At 40.3% G+C, this 13,917-nt stretch overlaps 1 protein-coding gene across 1 annotated transcript in view; it reads left to right on the top strand.

The window, feature by feature from the left end:
• Positions 1–8,348: 8,348 nt before the first annotated feature.
• GBAS (glioblastoma amplified sequence) overlaps positions 8,349–13,917 on the top strand; it is a 24,478-nt gene continuing 18,909 nt past the window's right edge. The window contains exons 1-5 of the mRNA XM_008580995.1: positions 8,349–8,580; positions 8,665–8,710; positions 11,672–11,766; positions 12,065–12,135; positions 12,979–13,119. Coding sequence (XP_008579217.1) covers positions 8,349–8,580; positions 8,665–8,710; positions 11,672–11,766; positions 12,065–12,135; positions 12,979–13,119 — 585 coding nt within the window. The remainder of the gene's footprint in view (positions 8,581–8,664; positions 8,711–11,671; positions 11,767–12,064; positions 12,136–12,978; positions 13,120–13,917) is intronic.

Below are 13,917 nucleotides of genomic sequence, written 5' to 3'. Positions count from 1 at the left end.
GGGCTCAAGGTCGCGGGGACGGGCCGGGCGGCCCCGCCCTCGCCGGGGAGGGTTCCCGCTGCTCGGCCCGGCCCGAGGGACCTCGCCCGGCGCGACCCGTGGCCAAAAGCGCGGGCCAAGGGCCCCAGAGCTGCCCGCGGTGACAGCCGCCTCGTAGGTGGCGTGAGGGAAGTGACCTAGCGCGTCGTCCCCGCGAGGCCCGGGTGCAGAGTGGGCGTGGGGGGAGGCGTGCGCGCTGCCTGCAGCCTGTGACCGAACCTTCCGCAGGTTGTGGCTCAGGAAGTGCTCGCAGTCACCTGCACCAAGTATTTAGGCGTCGGGTTCACGTTTAAACGGTTTTTTCTAACCTCGTTGGGTTCGGTGTTGGGTTGTCACAGTTCCACGTGCACCGTTCCACATTCAGAAACCAAAGCCCATCCTAATTACCCATCATCTGCTCTCTCTTTCACTTTACTTTAGGTCATTTAAGTGTTGCCTTTGGAGTTTTTTTAAGATTATTATTAAATAGCCTCTAGAAAATATAGGTGACAATTAAAAGGGAAGGAACTGTTAAACTCTTACTATGGGCCAAGGACCTTTATATAATACAGCTTATTTAATTTAATTCTAGTTGCAATCTTAAGAAGTAAATAATAGAATCTGTATCTCAGAGATGAGACGGAACTTCTCAGAGGGCAAGAGACACATAACCAGCAAAGGTATTTGAACCCTAGTTTGTCAGGCTTAAAGCCCAGTGCCCTTCCTAGGACCAATGTCCAACTTATTTAAATTTAGCCGAAGTATTTAAATTTGATGTTTATGTTTCCAAGTTGATTTATTAATAAACTCTTGTTTATCGTTATTGAGCATCAACTGCGTCTTATTTTTTTTCACACGAGCGATATGAGCCCATGAAATTCACATTTTGTTCTTTCCAAAAGTGGCAGTTGATACTGAAGGTATTCACCTAACATGTTTACTTAAAGTGCTCAAAGTCACAAAGGTAGTAAACTGGAAATTTGGACCTGGCTCTGCCCAGTACCCCCACTTCTTGCTGGGGCCAAATGCTGTTGACACAGGAGTCCTTATATCTGACCTGTTGGTGCTTTGATTTCTGTCTTGGGTTCCCCTGTTCCTTTTGACTACTCCTTCCTGGCCTCCAGTCTGTCCTGACTGTGAGCCTTCTCTAGGAATCAACCTAGGCCCAGTTAATTCGCTAATTCTATCAGCCGTTGAATTCGTATGATGTACTTGAAGTTCTATGCAATGGGGCCCAGCAGCCACAGTCGCTGTCACCAGGAAGCTGTGGCGGAGGTAAAACCCACCCAGACTTACAGATTGAGGTGGGCACTGTGAGAGAAAACTAGGGAAATTTCTGTGTGGGCTCATGTAAGTCCTCTCCAGGAAGGTGACATCCAGCTGAGATCTGAAGGGTCAGTATGTGAGAAAGCCTCAGTGGGAAGGAGTCAGGCATACCGGGAAAAGTCTAGGAGGCTGGAGTGCAGGAGTGAAGGGAAGACTGGCTAGAGAAGAAGTGCCAAGGAACAGGGGCCAGGTATTCCAGGCCTTGCAGGCCACCTTAGAGAGCTTGGATTTTATTCTGAGAGCTGCGGAAGACATTTAAAGTTACAAACTCTAGTGCGACATGATCTGATCTGAGTTTTTAAAAGATCAGTGTGACTTTGGAGAGGGTACAGAATGAAGGGTTATGGCCAACTGAGTGGATGCTGGTGCTGTTTACTAAGTCATTTGTTCTGTAAATATATGTGTGCCCACATGTGCCAAGCACTGTTGGCTGTTGGGAAATTTCAATGAATACAATATACAGACCATTCAGGAACTTACTAGTAATTCAGGGGGTGGGGAAAATGGGGGGCAGGGGTCCAGAGCAGTTGAGAACTTGGTGAAGTGTGAGAAGGCTGTGTGCTATTCAGATGGCAAAGCCAAATAGGCTGCCAGCTATGTGACTCCTCAAAGATATCTGGGCTGCAGGTAACATTTGGGAGTTGTCAACATATAAAAATGCTAAATGTTGATAAATGTGGATAGATACATGGGTTTCATTATACTGTTTTGTATTTGATTGAAATTTTTCATAGTAAAACTTTTTTAAAACCATAGGAATGGATAAGGTTGCTTGAGGAGAGGGTATGGATACAGAGGGGGCTGAAAAATGAGCCCTGGGATATGCCAACATTTGCAGGCTGAATATGGGAAAGGGAGCAGCCAGTGAGGTCATAGTTATGTGACAGTGCCCAGGGGGAGGTATTTCAAGGAGGGAGTGGTCAGCTGTGCCAGATGCTGCTAAAAGGTTAAGATGACAGAAGAAAACTGTATTTGCCAATAGGGGTGTCGTGGGTGACCTTGTAAGTTCGGTCTCACAAAGGAGAAAAGTCTTCCTGGAAGACTCGGCCTGTCTTAAACTTGCCAGCACATCTTCCTTAGCTCTGCTCAGCTCAGCCCCCTCCCCAGAAAAACTGTATTTGCCAATAGGGGTGTCGTGGGTGACCTTGTAAGTTCGGTCTCACAAAGGAGGAAAGTCTTCCTGGAAGACTCGGCCTGTCTTAAACTTGCCAGCACATCTTCCTTAGCTCTGCTCAGCTCAGCCCCCTCCCCAGGCTGTGCTTCCTCACCTCACTCTGCAGTATTCGCACACTCCTGGCTTTGGCAGATATTAGTTCTGCTTAGAATGTCTTCCTCCCGTGGGTATCCACCTGACACACTGCTCCTCATCTTTCAAGACTTCAGCTCAACAGGTACTTCTTCAGAGAGCTGATCCATGTCTCCCCCAGGGTAATTTAGACTTCAGTTCCTCTGCCCCCACCCCAGCCCCAATTTCCACCTTGTGTCTCTTACAAAGAGCTTATCTCACCCTGGGCTGCGATCGTGTTTGTCTCCTTGTTCCCACCAGCAAACTGAACTCTGTGGAGTCAGGGCCAGGTTTACTCATCTTTGTGTCCTCTGCCTGGCCCGGTGCCTGGCACGTGCAGTGCAGTCAGTAAATATTTGATGGTCACATGCCCACTGTGGTACTACTGCCTCGTCCTGTGATCTCAACATTAAATATGTTTCCTTTCTTCTATTCGCTATGACTAAACCAGAGCACCATCTTCCCCGTCTGATCACCTGTGCCTTATCCTCTTCACCTCAAGAGTATCTTCTGAATGCATTCCTTGTCTTTCTTCCCCATTGCCATCGTCCTAGCCCAGGACCAGCCTTAGGTCTGTCCTGTCAGCTGGTGCTGCTGGTCATGGCAGCCAGCAGGGAGCCCAGGAGCCATGTTCCCTGCCTTTATTGCTGCAATCACCTGCCATACCACTGCCAGGCTGCTTTATACACTTAGATCTTTGTGAAAACCTGTTGTTGTTACACCATGTACAAGACAAAGCCCAGCTGAAAGGCATGGTGCACAAGAGCCTAACCACCACCCTCTTTGCCCTCTCATTATCTCTCTCCCTGTGCTCCCACACCCTGTTCTCCAGCCTTACCAAACTCTTTGCTGTTCCAGAAATATGCCATTTAGTTTCATGGCTCCATGCCCCAGTACATGTTGTTCCCTTTGACTAGATTATCGCTTGCCTTGTCCACCTGTCTTGTGTCTCTACTGGAATCCCTCTCACTCCTCCCAGCCCAGCTGATGGTTTGTTCCCTTAAGCTCCCACAGTGCACAATGCATGTATGTATAAGTCTGCAGTATCCATGATCACTCTGGCTGTTTACTGACAGGTTTTTCCCATGAGACTAAACAGGTTTGGCATCTGGTTTGTCTTTATATCCACAGAGCCTGGCATATAGTGCTCATTCTATTTGAAATAAATGGAATGTTTTGTAAAATATGCTGTTCTGTACCCTACCCTCTGTAAAGTGCCACCCAACATGCATAATATTATAAAGTCTCCTGATCTTGGTGATTGTCACTCTCGGTAGAGACTCCAGGCCCAGCCCATATCTCCTCACTTGCAGCTGTTGGCATAGCTGCTTCTGCTCCTTCCATGATTTGGTGTGAAGGACTTAATGGACCAGGCACATTAGGCAGCTTTGGTCACCTGACACTCAAAGTATTTCAAAGCTTGACAGTCAATTGGGGGTAATACTAGGCCAGACGTTTTCATTTGTCAAGGCAGTTGCTACCCAAGTTCACAAGTAAAGCCCACTCAGAGTTTGTGTATCCTTTGTTGACTTTTTCTTAGTCTCATGCACTGCTCTGCATATTTAGTTTATAAAGCATTTCCTGTCCTTTACCTCATTTTACTCATCCTAAGGTGAATCCTTCTGATATTATTAAAATATGGAATGAATGCTTAATTGGGGAGATTTCTGTTTGGGAGACATCCCTTATTATTGAGAATATTTTGAATTTTGTAGTTAAATCTCGGTTCATACTTTTATTTTGCCACTTCTTAACTCAAGCTGTTTAGCCTCTCTGAGCCAATCTTTAAAATGTGTTAATACCTACCTTGCTAGGTGGTTTTGAGGATTCAATGAGATTACATAGACTAACTGCCTAGTTCAATCCCTAACAGGAAGTGTATGCTTATTAACTTTTAATCCCTTTGAGTTCTAAAGAGGAGGAGAAAAATTACTTTGGGATATTTTGACCTCCAGACTTAGCCTGCCAATAAATTCTTTATTATGCTCCCTTATAAAGTACTGAATGCCATAGAAACTGAAAATCAGCATATATGAGAAGTCTTCAAAAAGTTCTGTACATATAATATATGCTTGTCTATGCATCCCTGGAAGGATACATTAAAAACTATTAGTCGTGGTTACTTTAGTATTTCTTACTTTATTTATTTTTTGTTTTTTGGTGGCACGCCAGTACAGGCATAGAACCCTGGGACCTTGGTGTTAACAGCACCACATTCTAACCCACTGAGCTAACCAGCCAGCCTTAACATATAGTATAAAGCAAAGTAGAAGAATCTTCAGCTTCTTTTTACAAACACCATTTAGGGCTGTATGTTTTATCCAATAAACTTACAAGAAAATTGCATATACTGGTATTGTTATTTTGCTTGTTTAATGTGAGTTTGCTGCTTTTTAATCTTTCAAGGATTTGAAAAACTGCTTTTATCTTTCTTGATCATTATTTACAGAAAGCATTTTATTGTTAATTTTATATTTATATATTTGATGTTTGTATATTTGTAAATTCACATCACTTGAAAATCTTTTAATCTGATTTTTAGGTATTTCAGACAATATCCTGTGAATTGGTTTTTAAATTAAAGAAACATGAGGAGAATATTGCTCTGTGATGTTTGTTCAATAAAGTAGCAAGCTGACTTTTTTTTTTTTTTAATTGGCATCTGGGCACTATGAGGATCTGAACTTATGACCTTGGTGTTATAAGGCTGTGCTCTGACCAACTGAGCTAACTAGCCAGCCCCAACAAGTTGATTTTTTTAAGCAAAAAAAGAAAAAGATTGCCAATATAACATGAAATTTAGAGTGCTGTAATTTCTGAAGTACCATTGTTGAATAAGAATAGGAATTAGTATGGTTATAATGTGCAATCCACATGTTCATCTCATAAAGCAATGGGGAATTTGCTTTCATGAGAGTTTTTTGTGGCCTTTGCTTAAATTCCTAGTCCCCTTCCTTAATACCTGGGGTCACTCTCTCTTTACCTCTTACATATTTGCCTGGTGTTGTCTGTGTCCTTAAGCAAGCCTGCTAAACAGATTAGAAGTAGTCTGCAGAAAATCATTTAGTGTTTCTATAGAAGAGGTTCACACTGGCCTGTCTGCATCACGACCTTGTTTTGAAGCACTGGCGAAGATCCTGAGCATTTATGTTGGCCATTTGGAATCCCAGCATGTGACTGCTCCTGGCACGATCTAGGAAAAGGCAGAAAATAAGTTATGTGTGTATTAGAGATCAAAACTATAAAGAGTGTGCAGGAATAGCCCTGGCCAGAGATGATGATACGCAATTATAAAAGGGCTTGTGCAGAAAGAAGGGGTACCAATTCAAAAGGTCACATTCTCTATGATTCCTCATATAAGACATTCTGGAAAAGGCAAATCTATAGGGACAGAGAACAAAGCAGTGGTTGCTAGAAGTGAGGAGAGGGGTTGATTACAAAAGGACAAATTTTAGGGAGTGAAGAAACTGTTCCATATCTTATTATGGTGGTGGTTACATGACTTTATGCATTTGTCAGAACTTCTAGAACTGTATACAAAAAAAGTATATTTTACTATACATAAATTTGAACAAAAATGAAGAAAATGAAGGGACATAGTTTGTCATATGATCATAGTTATGTGAAGTTGGGAAGAGGTTGAGTCTCAACCAAGTTCTAATTTTTAAAACCTTGTTTTCAGTGGTTACAGGGAATTACCTTACCTATAGAAGGATTTCTAAACATGCACTTTTAGATATTTTAGCTAATTTTTAAAATAAAAATAATGTATGTGTATAGAAAATTTTCAAGTAATCCAGAAGGTTATACAGCAAAAAGGAAAAATCTTTATTCCCGTCTTGTGTCCAGTCACATTCCCCGTATGTAATCGCTATTGACAGTTTACTTGGTGTGTGTATGTATGGTGCTGTCCTGTGCCTGCTTTCCCCCCACAATTTATCTCAGAGATGTCAGAACATCAGTGCTTGTCGATTTATCTCATTCTTTTTAATGATTGCATATTTTCTGATTTGGGGTATTTCCTAATTTATTTTACCAGTCCACATTAATGGATATCCAAATTGCCTATAGCAGGAGAAGACTTGAAACAAGACAGTAATGAACGTTTTTGTGCATTCAGCTTTGTGCATGCACTTGTCTAAATATAGCTGCCTGTGGGACATAGCTACAAGTGAAATTATTGGGCCAAAAGTTATATGCAGTTTTAGTTTTGTTATAGATAATGCCATGCTCCCTCTAGGGAGGTTATACCAATTTGTATTCCCACTATCAAGTATATGGGAGTTAAGGTTAGCAGGCACTTAAAAATTTGTGGTTAACATACTGTTTGTTGGGCCGGCCCATGGCTCACTGGGGTATATGGGAGTTAAGGTTAGCAGGCACTTAAAAATTTGTGGTTAACATACTGTTTGTTGGGCCGGCCCATGGCTCACTCGGGTGAGTGTGGTGCTGATAACACCAAGGCCCCGGGTTCGGACCCCATATAGGGATGGCCGGTTAGCTCACTGGTTGAGCATGGTGCTGACAACACCAAGTCAAGGGTTAAGACCCCTTACCGGTCATCTTTTAAAAATAAATAAATAAATAATAAAATAAAATACAGTTTGTTACTAACTCAAATTTATCCTCACTTTCTGACAGCATGTGTAGTAAAAATTCAGCTATAAGATGAAAATTAGCAAATCATGTGTTAATTTGTATTCTTCAGTTTTTGTGACATTTAAAAATCTCGATTCTAAAATTAATTATTTCAGGGGTAAAATAAGTTTTTAAAGAAAGAATTCATTTTATTTTCCTTTTTTTTCTTTACATTTTTTATTATGGTGAAATGTATATAAAATATACATAGGGCCGGCCTGGTGGCCACTCGGTAGAGTGTGGCGCTTGGGAGCCCGGCGGCACTCCCGCTGAGGGTTCGGATCCCATATAGAGACCGGTCCGCTCACTGGTTGAGCGCGGTGCAGGCACGACACCGAGGGTTGCGATCCCGTTACCGGTCACGAAAAAAGACAAAAAGGAAAAAAAAAATATATATATATATATACACACACACACACACACACACACACACACATAAAATTTGCCATTTTAACCACTTTGGATTGTATAACTCAGTGGCATTAATTACATTTACAGTATTGTACAACTATCACTGCTATTTCCAAATCAAGTCTTTTTTTAAATTATGGTAAAATAATATGTAACAAAATTTACCATTTTAACCATTTTTAAGTTTACAGCTTAATGTCATTAAGTATATTCACATCGTTGTGCAATCATCACCAGCATCTATCTTCAGAACGTTTTCCTCTTCCCAAAGTGGAACTCTGTACCCATTAAACAATAACTCCCGATTCTCCTCTCCCCCAGCCTCTGGTATTTGCCATCTGCTTTCTATCTCTATGAATTTGACTACTTTAAGTATCCTTGTATATATTTTCTATGTCAAAAATTACTTTTTTTGGTTCCCCACACTGGCCAGCCACCAAAAAAAAAAAAAAAAAATTGCTTTGGAGGAGGGAAAAAACACATAGTACAAATTGCAGAGATAAACCAGAAGCTCTCTCAGGAGTGCCACAAGTTACTTTTACATCTTCTGTTCCTGCTGTTTAGAGGGCATGCTGTCATTGTGGAAAGCAGACATTTTATGGTATCCCGTGTCTGGAATAGTGCCTAGAGTAGGTGCTCAATGCATGCTTGCTGAAGGATTGATGAATTTATGCAAACAACGTACTATGTGATATTACCTAAAGACAGTAAAGTCTCTGCAAATCTGATAGGACTCAAATTATTGTATTTGTTGTTCCATAGGAGATTTACATCCTCCAATAACAGACCTCGAGAAGACAGCTGGTTAAAATCCTTATTTGTCCGGAAAGTTGATCCAAGAAAGGATGCTCACTCTAATCTCCTAGCCAAAAAGGAAACAAGCAGTCTGTACAAATTACAGTGTGAGTGAGAGGTTTGCTGTCTTCATAGTTGGCTTGTCTCCCCCTTTGTTCATAAGTTTATCGTTGAATTTTCTTTTGTTTCAGTTCACAATGTTAAACCGGAATGCCTAGAAGCATACAACAAAATTTGGTGTGTATACCAAACTATCCTTTACTTGGGGAAAAATAATGATTTTAATATTTGTTGGTTCAGCAACACTTTGCTAACACTTGTTAGCAAAGCCAAATGTTCAGAGGCTCTTAAACTGAGCCCTTTGTGGGTCAGCAGCATTTTGGTTTTAAGCACTCACACAGCTAAATCATCACACAGTCTATCGGACTTTAGAATGTTACTAGACTCTGAAGGTTAGAAGGAACCTTACAAGGCCATCTGGTCCATCTACTCATCCAGGGCTTGAGTCCTTTCTGCAGACCTTCCTGCCGGCCTGTGCTTAGAGAGATTCCATCTCTGGACAGCTTTGAGTGTTGAGAATCAGAGCACATGTTCTTGTGATCTCCACTGTTTTCTAATTTCACTCCTAAGTAAAACTGCCACTTGTAACTTCTGTACATATTTGAACATATGAGGGTACTTCAAAAAGTTGGTAGAAAAATAGAATTATCTTTCCATGAACTTTTTGAAGTACCCTCATAGGTGCCATTTACTCCCAAGTCTTCCATTCTCCAGGATCTAAGTTCCTGTGGACAATTCTCATATGGTATGAGATCAATATTCTCTTCAAGAATTTGTGAACCTTAAGACCAAAGGGAAAGTTAAGCTCATCCATTCTTAATCAGGTTAACAGAGAGAGTATTTTAATGATCAGTTGTGAGCAAATATAATGAAAAAGTATTTTTTTGTCTTTAATATCTGCTACTATCTGCTACTTGCAAGAGAAAACAAATGATTTTGTTTGCAGAATCAGCATAATTTTCAGAAGCATAAACCTTGTTTTATCTTTGGAGATGGTTCGTGAAATTAGCACAGAATTTCTTGCTCACCTCAGAACATTTCTCTTTATTTAAAAATGCCCTAAGACAAAGCAGATGTTTATTTCTAAGTCTTCTCTCATAAAATGAGATTTTTCTCTATGCTGATGTCTCCCTGGATGATCTTTCCTGCCCTGTTTTTACACTTCGCCTCCTGTCTGTGATTTCTGTTCATGTTTCTGTTTGGATGTCTTGCTCTCACTTCATACTCAACAGGTAGAATCACTTTGTTCTTCCAACCTCCCTTTGTGTGTCACTCACCGTGTTTTGCTTAACATTTTCCTTGGTTCTTTTTGATTAGTTACGTACTAAGGGCCGAGCATTCTTCATTTGACATGTATTTTGATCTTCTCTTGTTTCCTTCTCCACCTCCCTCTCCAAGCCCATCAAGCCCCATTCACAGGTAGCCTCCTTTCTGACTGCCTTTCTGGGCTTGCAGCTGTGCCTGCATTTCCACCCAGCCATGCAGCCCATTATTCAGATATTTGTCAGATTGATCTCCTTGGGTTCTGTTTTTTCCTTCATCACACTTTTCATTTTCTCTACCCAGCCCACCCAGTTCTGGGTACAAGTACTGCCTGCCTTACACCTCCATTCAGGTAAGGCCAGGGCTTCCAAGAGCAGGTTTGGGGTTCCCAACAAAGAGGATTGGCTACAAATCCATATGTGACTTTGTATTGGTGAAGAACCTAGTCCCCATTGTCAGGCCCCTGGCCCCTTTCTGGACCCTCCCTGGGTCATTTGTACTGGCTTTTTCCTCTTCGTTGGCTCCAGTTCAGGGATGCTTACTTCCTGCTCATTTCATGTGGCAAAAAAAGAAACCCACTTTCATTTCCCTACTCTGTCTTTTCTCACCCTGATTTTCATCAGTGCCACATTATTTCTGAACATTCATGGGATATGCATCAGAAACATTTAATATCAGACCTTAAATTTAAAAAGTAAATGCCACCCTTCAAAAAAATGCACATGGTGTGGTTATTATACCATAAAGACGTATGGTTTTCAGCTGGGGACATTTGGAGTTTTTCTCTGTTAATTATTCATATACACCCAGTCCTGGTACCCCAGCATCTGGTGGTGACTACTAGCATAGTATCACTCAGTGTCAGCAAATAATTGAAACAGGTTTGATTTTTGAACCTTGGTATTCTTTTGCATCCATTATTGAGTCTGTAGTGTATATTTCATCATAATTGTTCTATTTTAGCTTTTCTCTTGGTATAAAGTAGTTGTGTCTCTTCCCGTTGCCTTTCCCTGTACATTAGAATCTATACCACAGGAGGGTTTCCATGGACCCAAGCTCTGATCTGACACCTCTGTTAAATTAATACCTGCCACGGCCTGTCATGGCCTTGCCAGGGCTCCTGATGCCCTTTGGGACTGTCGGAGGTTGGGGTTGCTTCCGTACTGTGCTGTGTTCTAGCTCTGTCTTCTTCCTCCTTCCTTGAGACCAGCTTGTTCTCTTCTTCTGTTACCTCTGCCTGCTTGTGCTACCCCATTGTCTGCCTCTGTATTCAACATTACTTTCTTCCCTTTGTGTCTTTCTTATTTCATCCATTTTTTTTCTACTATTCCGTGTCTCTGATTCATCCTATCTTTGGAACCACCAGAACTTAGCTTTTATAAATATCACAATCCTGAGTAGTTCCTTTTTTTTTTTTTTTTTTCTTGAAATGGCAGATAGTAGATCTATAGCTGCTGGAATCTTAGTTATTTTTTGCTTACAGCTCTTCTAGATAGTTAAGGTATCAGAAACCTAAGCTTCTGATAAGTGGGGTGTTAGAGTTTTTTTTTTTTTTTTTTTTTTTTTTTTTTTTTTTTTTCTTGAAATGGCAGATAGTAGATCTATAGCTGCTGGAATCTTAGTTATTTTTTGCTTACAGCTCTTCTAGATAGTTAAGGTATCAGAAACCTAAGCTTCTGATAAGTGGGGTGTTAGAGTACTATAGAATTCAGATAACAGGTTAATTCTGCATGTCATTTTATCATCATAAATATGTTCGAAGGTCAGTTGCTAGAACACAGACCAGGTGGTCTTTTTCCTGTTACTAATTATGTTTTGTCCACCTGGTAAAATTTTGTTGCTGTTTAATTAGTGCTGCTATTTCTTTTCTTTAAGTCAAGAGGTGTTGCCAAAGATTCATGAAGATAAACATTACCCTTGTTCTTTGGTGGGAACCTGGAACACGTGGTATGGCGAGCAGGATCAAGCTGGTAGGAAGCATAAGTCTTTGGAATAAACACTTCTTCCTTAAGCCTTACTGTAACCACTTAAGTAATTTTCTAATTAAATGTTTGGTTTTATAATCAAAGCTCTCCAACTGCAAAAACTGCTTTTTGTATTGCTTTTAATGTTTGAATCTCTTATTGAAACTTTATGGTGTAACTTACCGGCCATCACAAGGCACGTTACAGTTTTGTTCTGTGCTAACATTGTGCATACCTAGAATATTTTCAAGGTAACAGTATCATGAAACTCTAAAAGTATACTATCTTTTAAAATGTATTTCAGTTCACCTCTGGAGATATGAAGGTGGCTATCCAGCCCTCACGGAAGTCATGAATAAACTCAGAAAAAATCAGGTAATGATTTTGAAAAATGTTCACTTATTCAGACTAATGATATAGTAGTTGTTAATACAGAATTAAATGACTCTTAACAGTTTTTGTTAGTAAACTGTTCATTTTTCATAGTAGAAATGTTATGATTTGGACTCTTGAAGTTGTATTTCAACTTAAAGTCACCAGTTGTGATACTATGAAAATAACAGTTGTTATTGTGAAAGTCACTTGTACTTTGAAACTGGTAAATCAGTGTGGTAGATACAGTCAGCCCCAGATTACCTAACATGTCGACTTTAGGAACTGTTAGCCACAATGTATTCTTTACCTTTGGTTGACTTTGCTATCCTACCCCTCCCTTCACTAATAGGTGCATTTTAGTAGAGAGGATTTCAATAGCCATACATCATTAGGAAAGAAAATCCTTTGTATAGATTCCCAGACAAATATAAATGGCTCTTGAATTATCTGCTGTTTGTAGTCTCCATGTCACCTCTATTGATGTACTATCAAGCACTGTTGGTAGAATCTAAAAATATAGGAAATTGAATTTGTGTACATTGTCATTTTGTTTGTTTTATTTTTAGGGTTTTTTTTTTCTTTTTAGTTTATTACATTGTGTAAATAATTAGGATGACCATGTAGATTGTCATCTACATCTGGACAATTTTGAGAGTAAATGGGAATGTTGTTAGTCATTACGCTGGTTCAGCAGATGTAAACTGGAACTGTCTCAGGCCAGTGGAGATCCGTTGATTACACTATTTATAACAGCTCTGTAGGAACATAAATGTTACTAAAGTGGGTTTAAACATAAATATTAGAAGATTTAATGATCACATTTTTTTTTTTTTTTACCTAAAGGAGTTTGTGGAATTTCGTAAGGCAAGAAGTGACATGCTTCTTTCTAGGAAGAATCAGCTGCTATTGGAATTCAGCTTCTGGAATGAACCTGTCCCACGGTCAGGACCTAACATATATGAACTCAGGTCTTACCAACTTCGAGTAAGTACTGAAATGCGAGTTAACTGTCTCCTCGTTCTTCTGTGAAGCAACACAAGCATTCTAACGCTGACAACAAAACCCGAATGTACGCTCTGTGATGTGTGTTTAGCATTACATTTTCATGTGACTTGTTTTCTTCCCTGTCCACTCCTTCTCGCCTTATTTCTTTTTTTCTTTCCCATTTTTCTCTCTTCTGCTAAGCTCTTTCTTTTTTTTTTTTTTTTTTTTTTCCCTTTTTGTCTTTTTCCGTGTCCGGCAACGGATCGCAACCCTCAGTGTCGCGCCCGCACCTCGCTCAGCCAGTGAGCGGGAACCGGTCTGTATGTGGGATCCGAACCCTCGGCGGGAGCGCCGCCGCACTCCCAAGCGGCACACTGTAGCAGTGCGCCACCGGGCTGGCCCTAAGCTCTTTCTAATACATAATTTGTTATTTGATTTTTTTCCAAATAGCATTTCTATTTTTAAGGGGAACAAGCTAAAATGCAGGACTAGGTGCAATACATGGCACGTACCATAGTAGAATTAGAGCAACTAATAAACAGCGTGACCAGTGAACAAATTATACAGCACTGTATTAGGTCTTGGTGACCTAATAATCACCTTTACACTGGAAAAAAAATGAAGTAATATACTTTTTAAGTTGAACAAGATTGAATTTTTTGAAATTGAATTTTTAAAAATTTCACAATAAAGTCTTAATGGGTACCCACTTCATGCATCTGAAGGATGGGCCTGTGTGTGGTTTTGGTTGTTTTTTTTTTTTTTTTTTTTTTTTTTTTTTTTTTTTTTTTTTTTTTT

The sequence above is a fragment of the Galeopterus variegatus genome, unplaced genomic scaffold (assembly GCF_000696425.1).
Source record: "Galeopterus variegatus unplaced genomic scaffold, G_variegatus-3.0.2 Scaffold2230, whole genome shotgun sequence".
Classification (NCBI taxonomy): Eukaryota; Metazoa; Chordata; class Mammalia; order Dermoptera; family Cynocephalidae; genus Galeopterus; species Galeopterus variegatus.
This window is presented reverse-complemented; position numbering and strand designations above follow the sequence as displayed.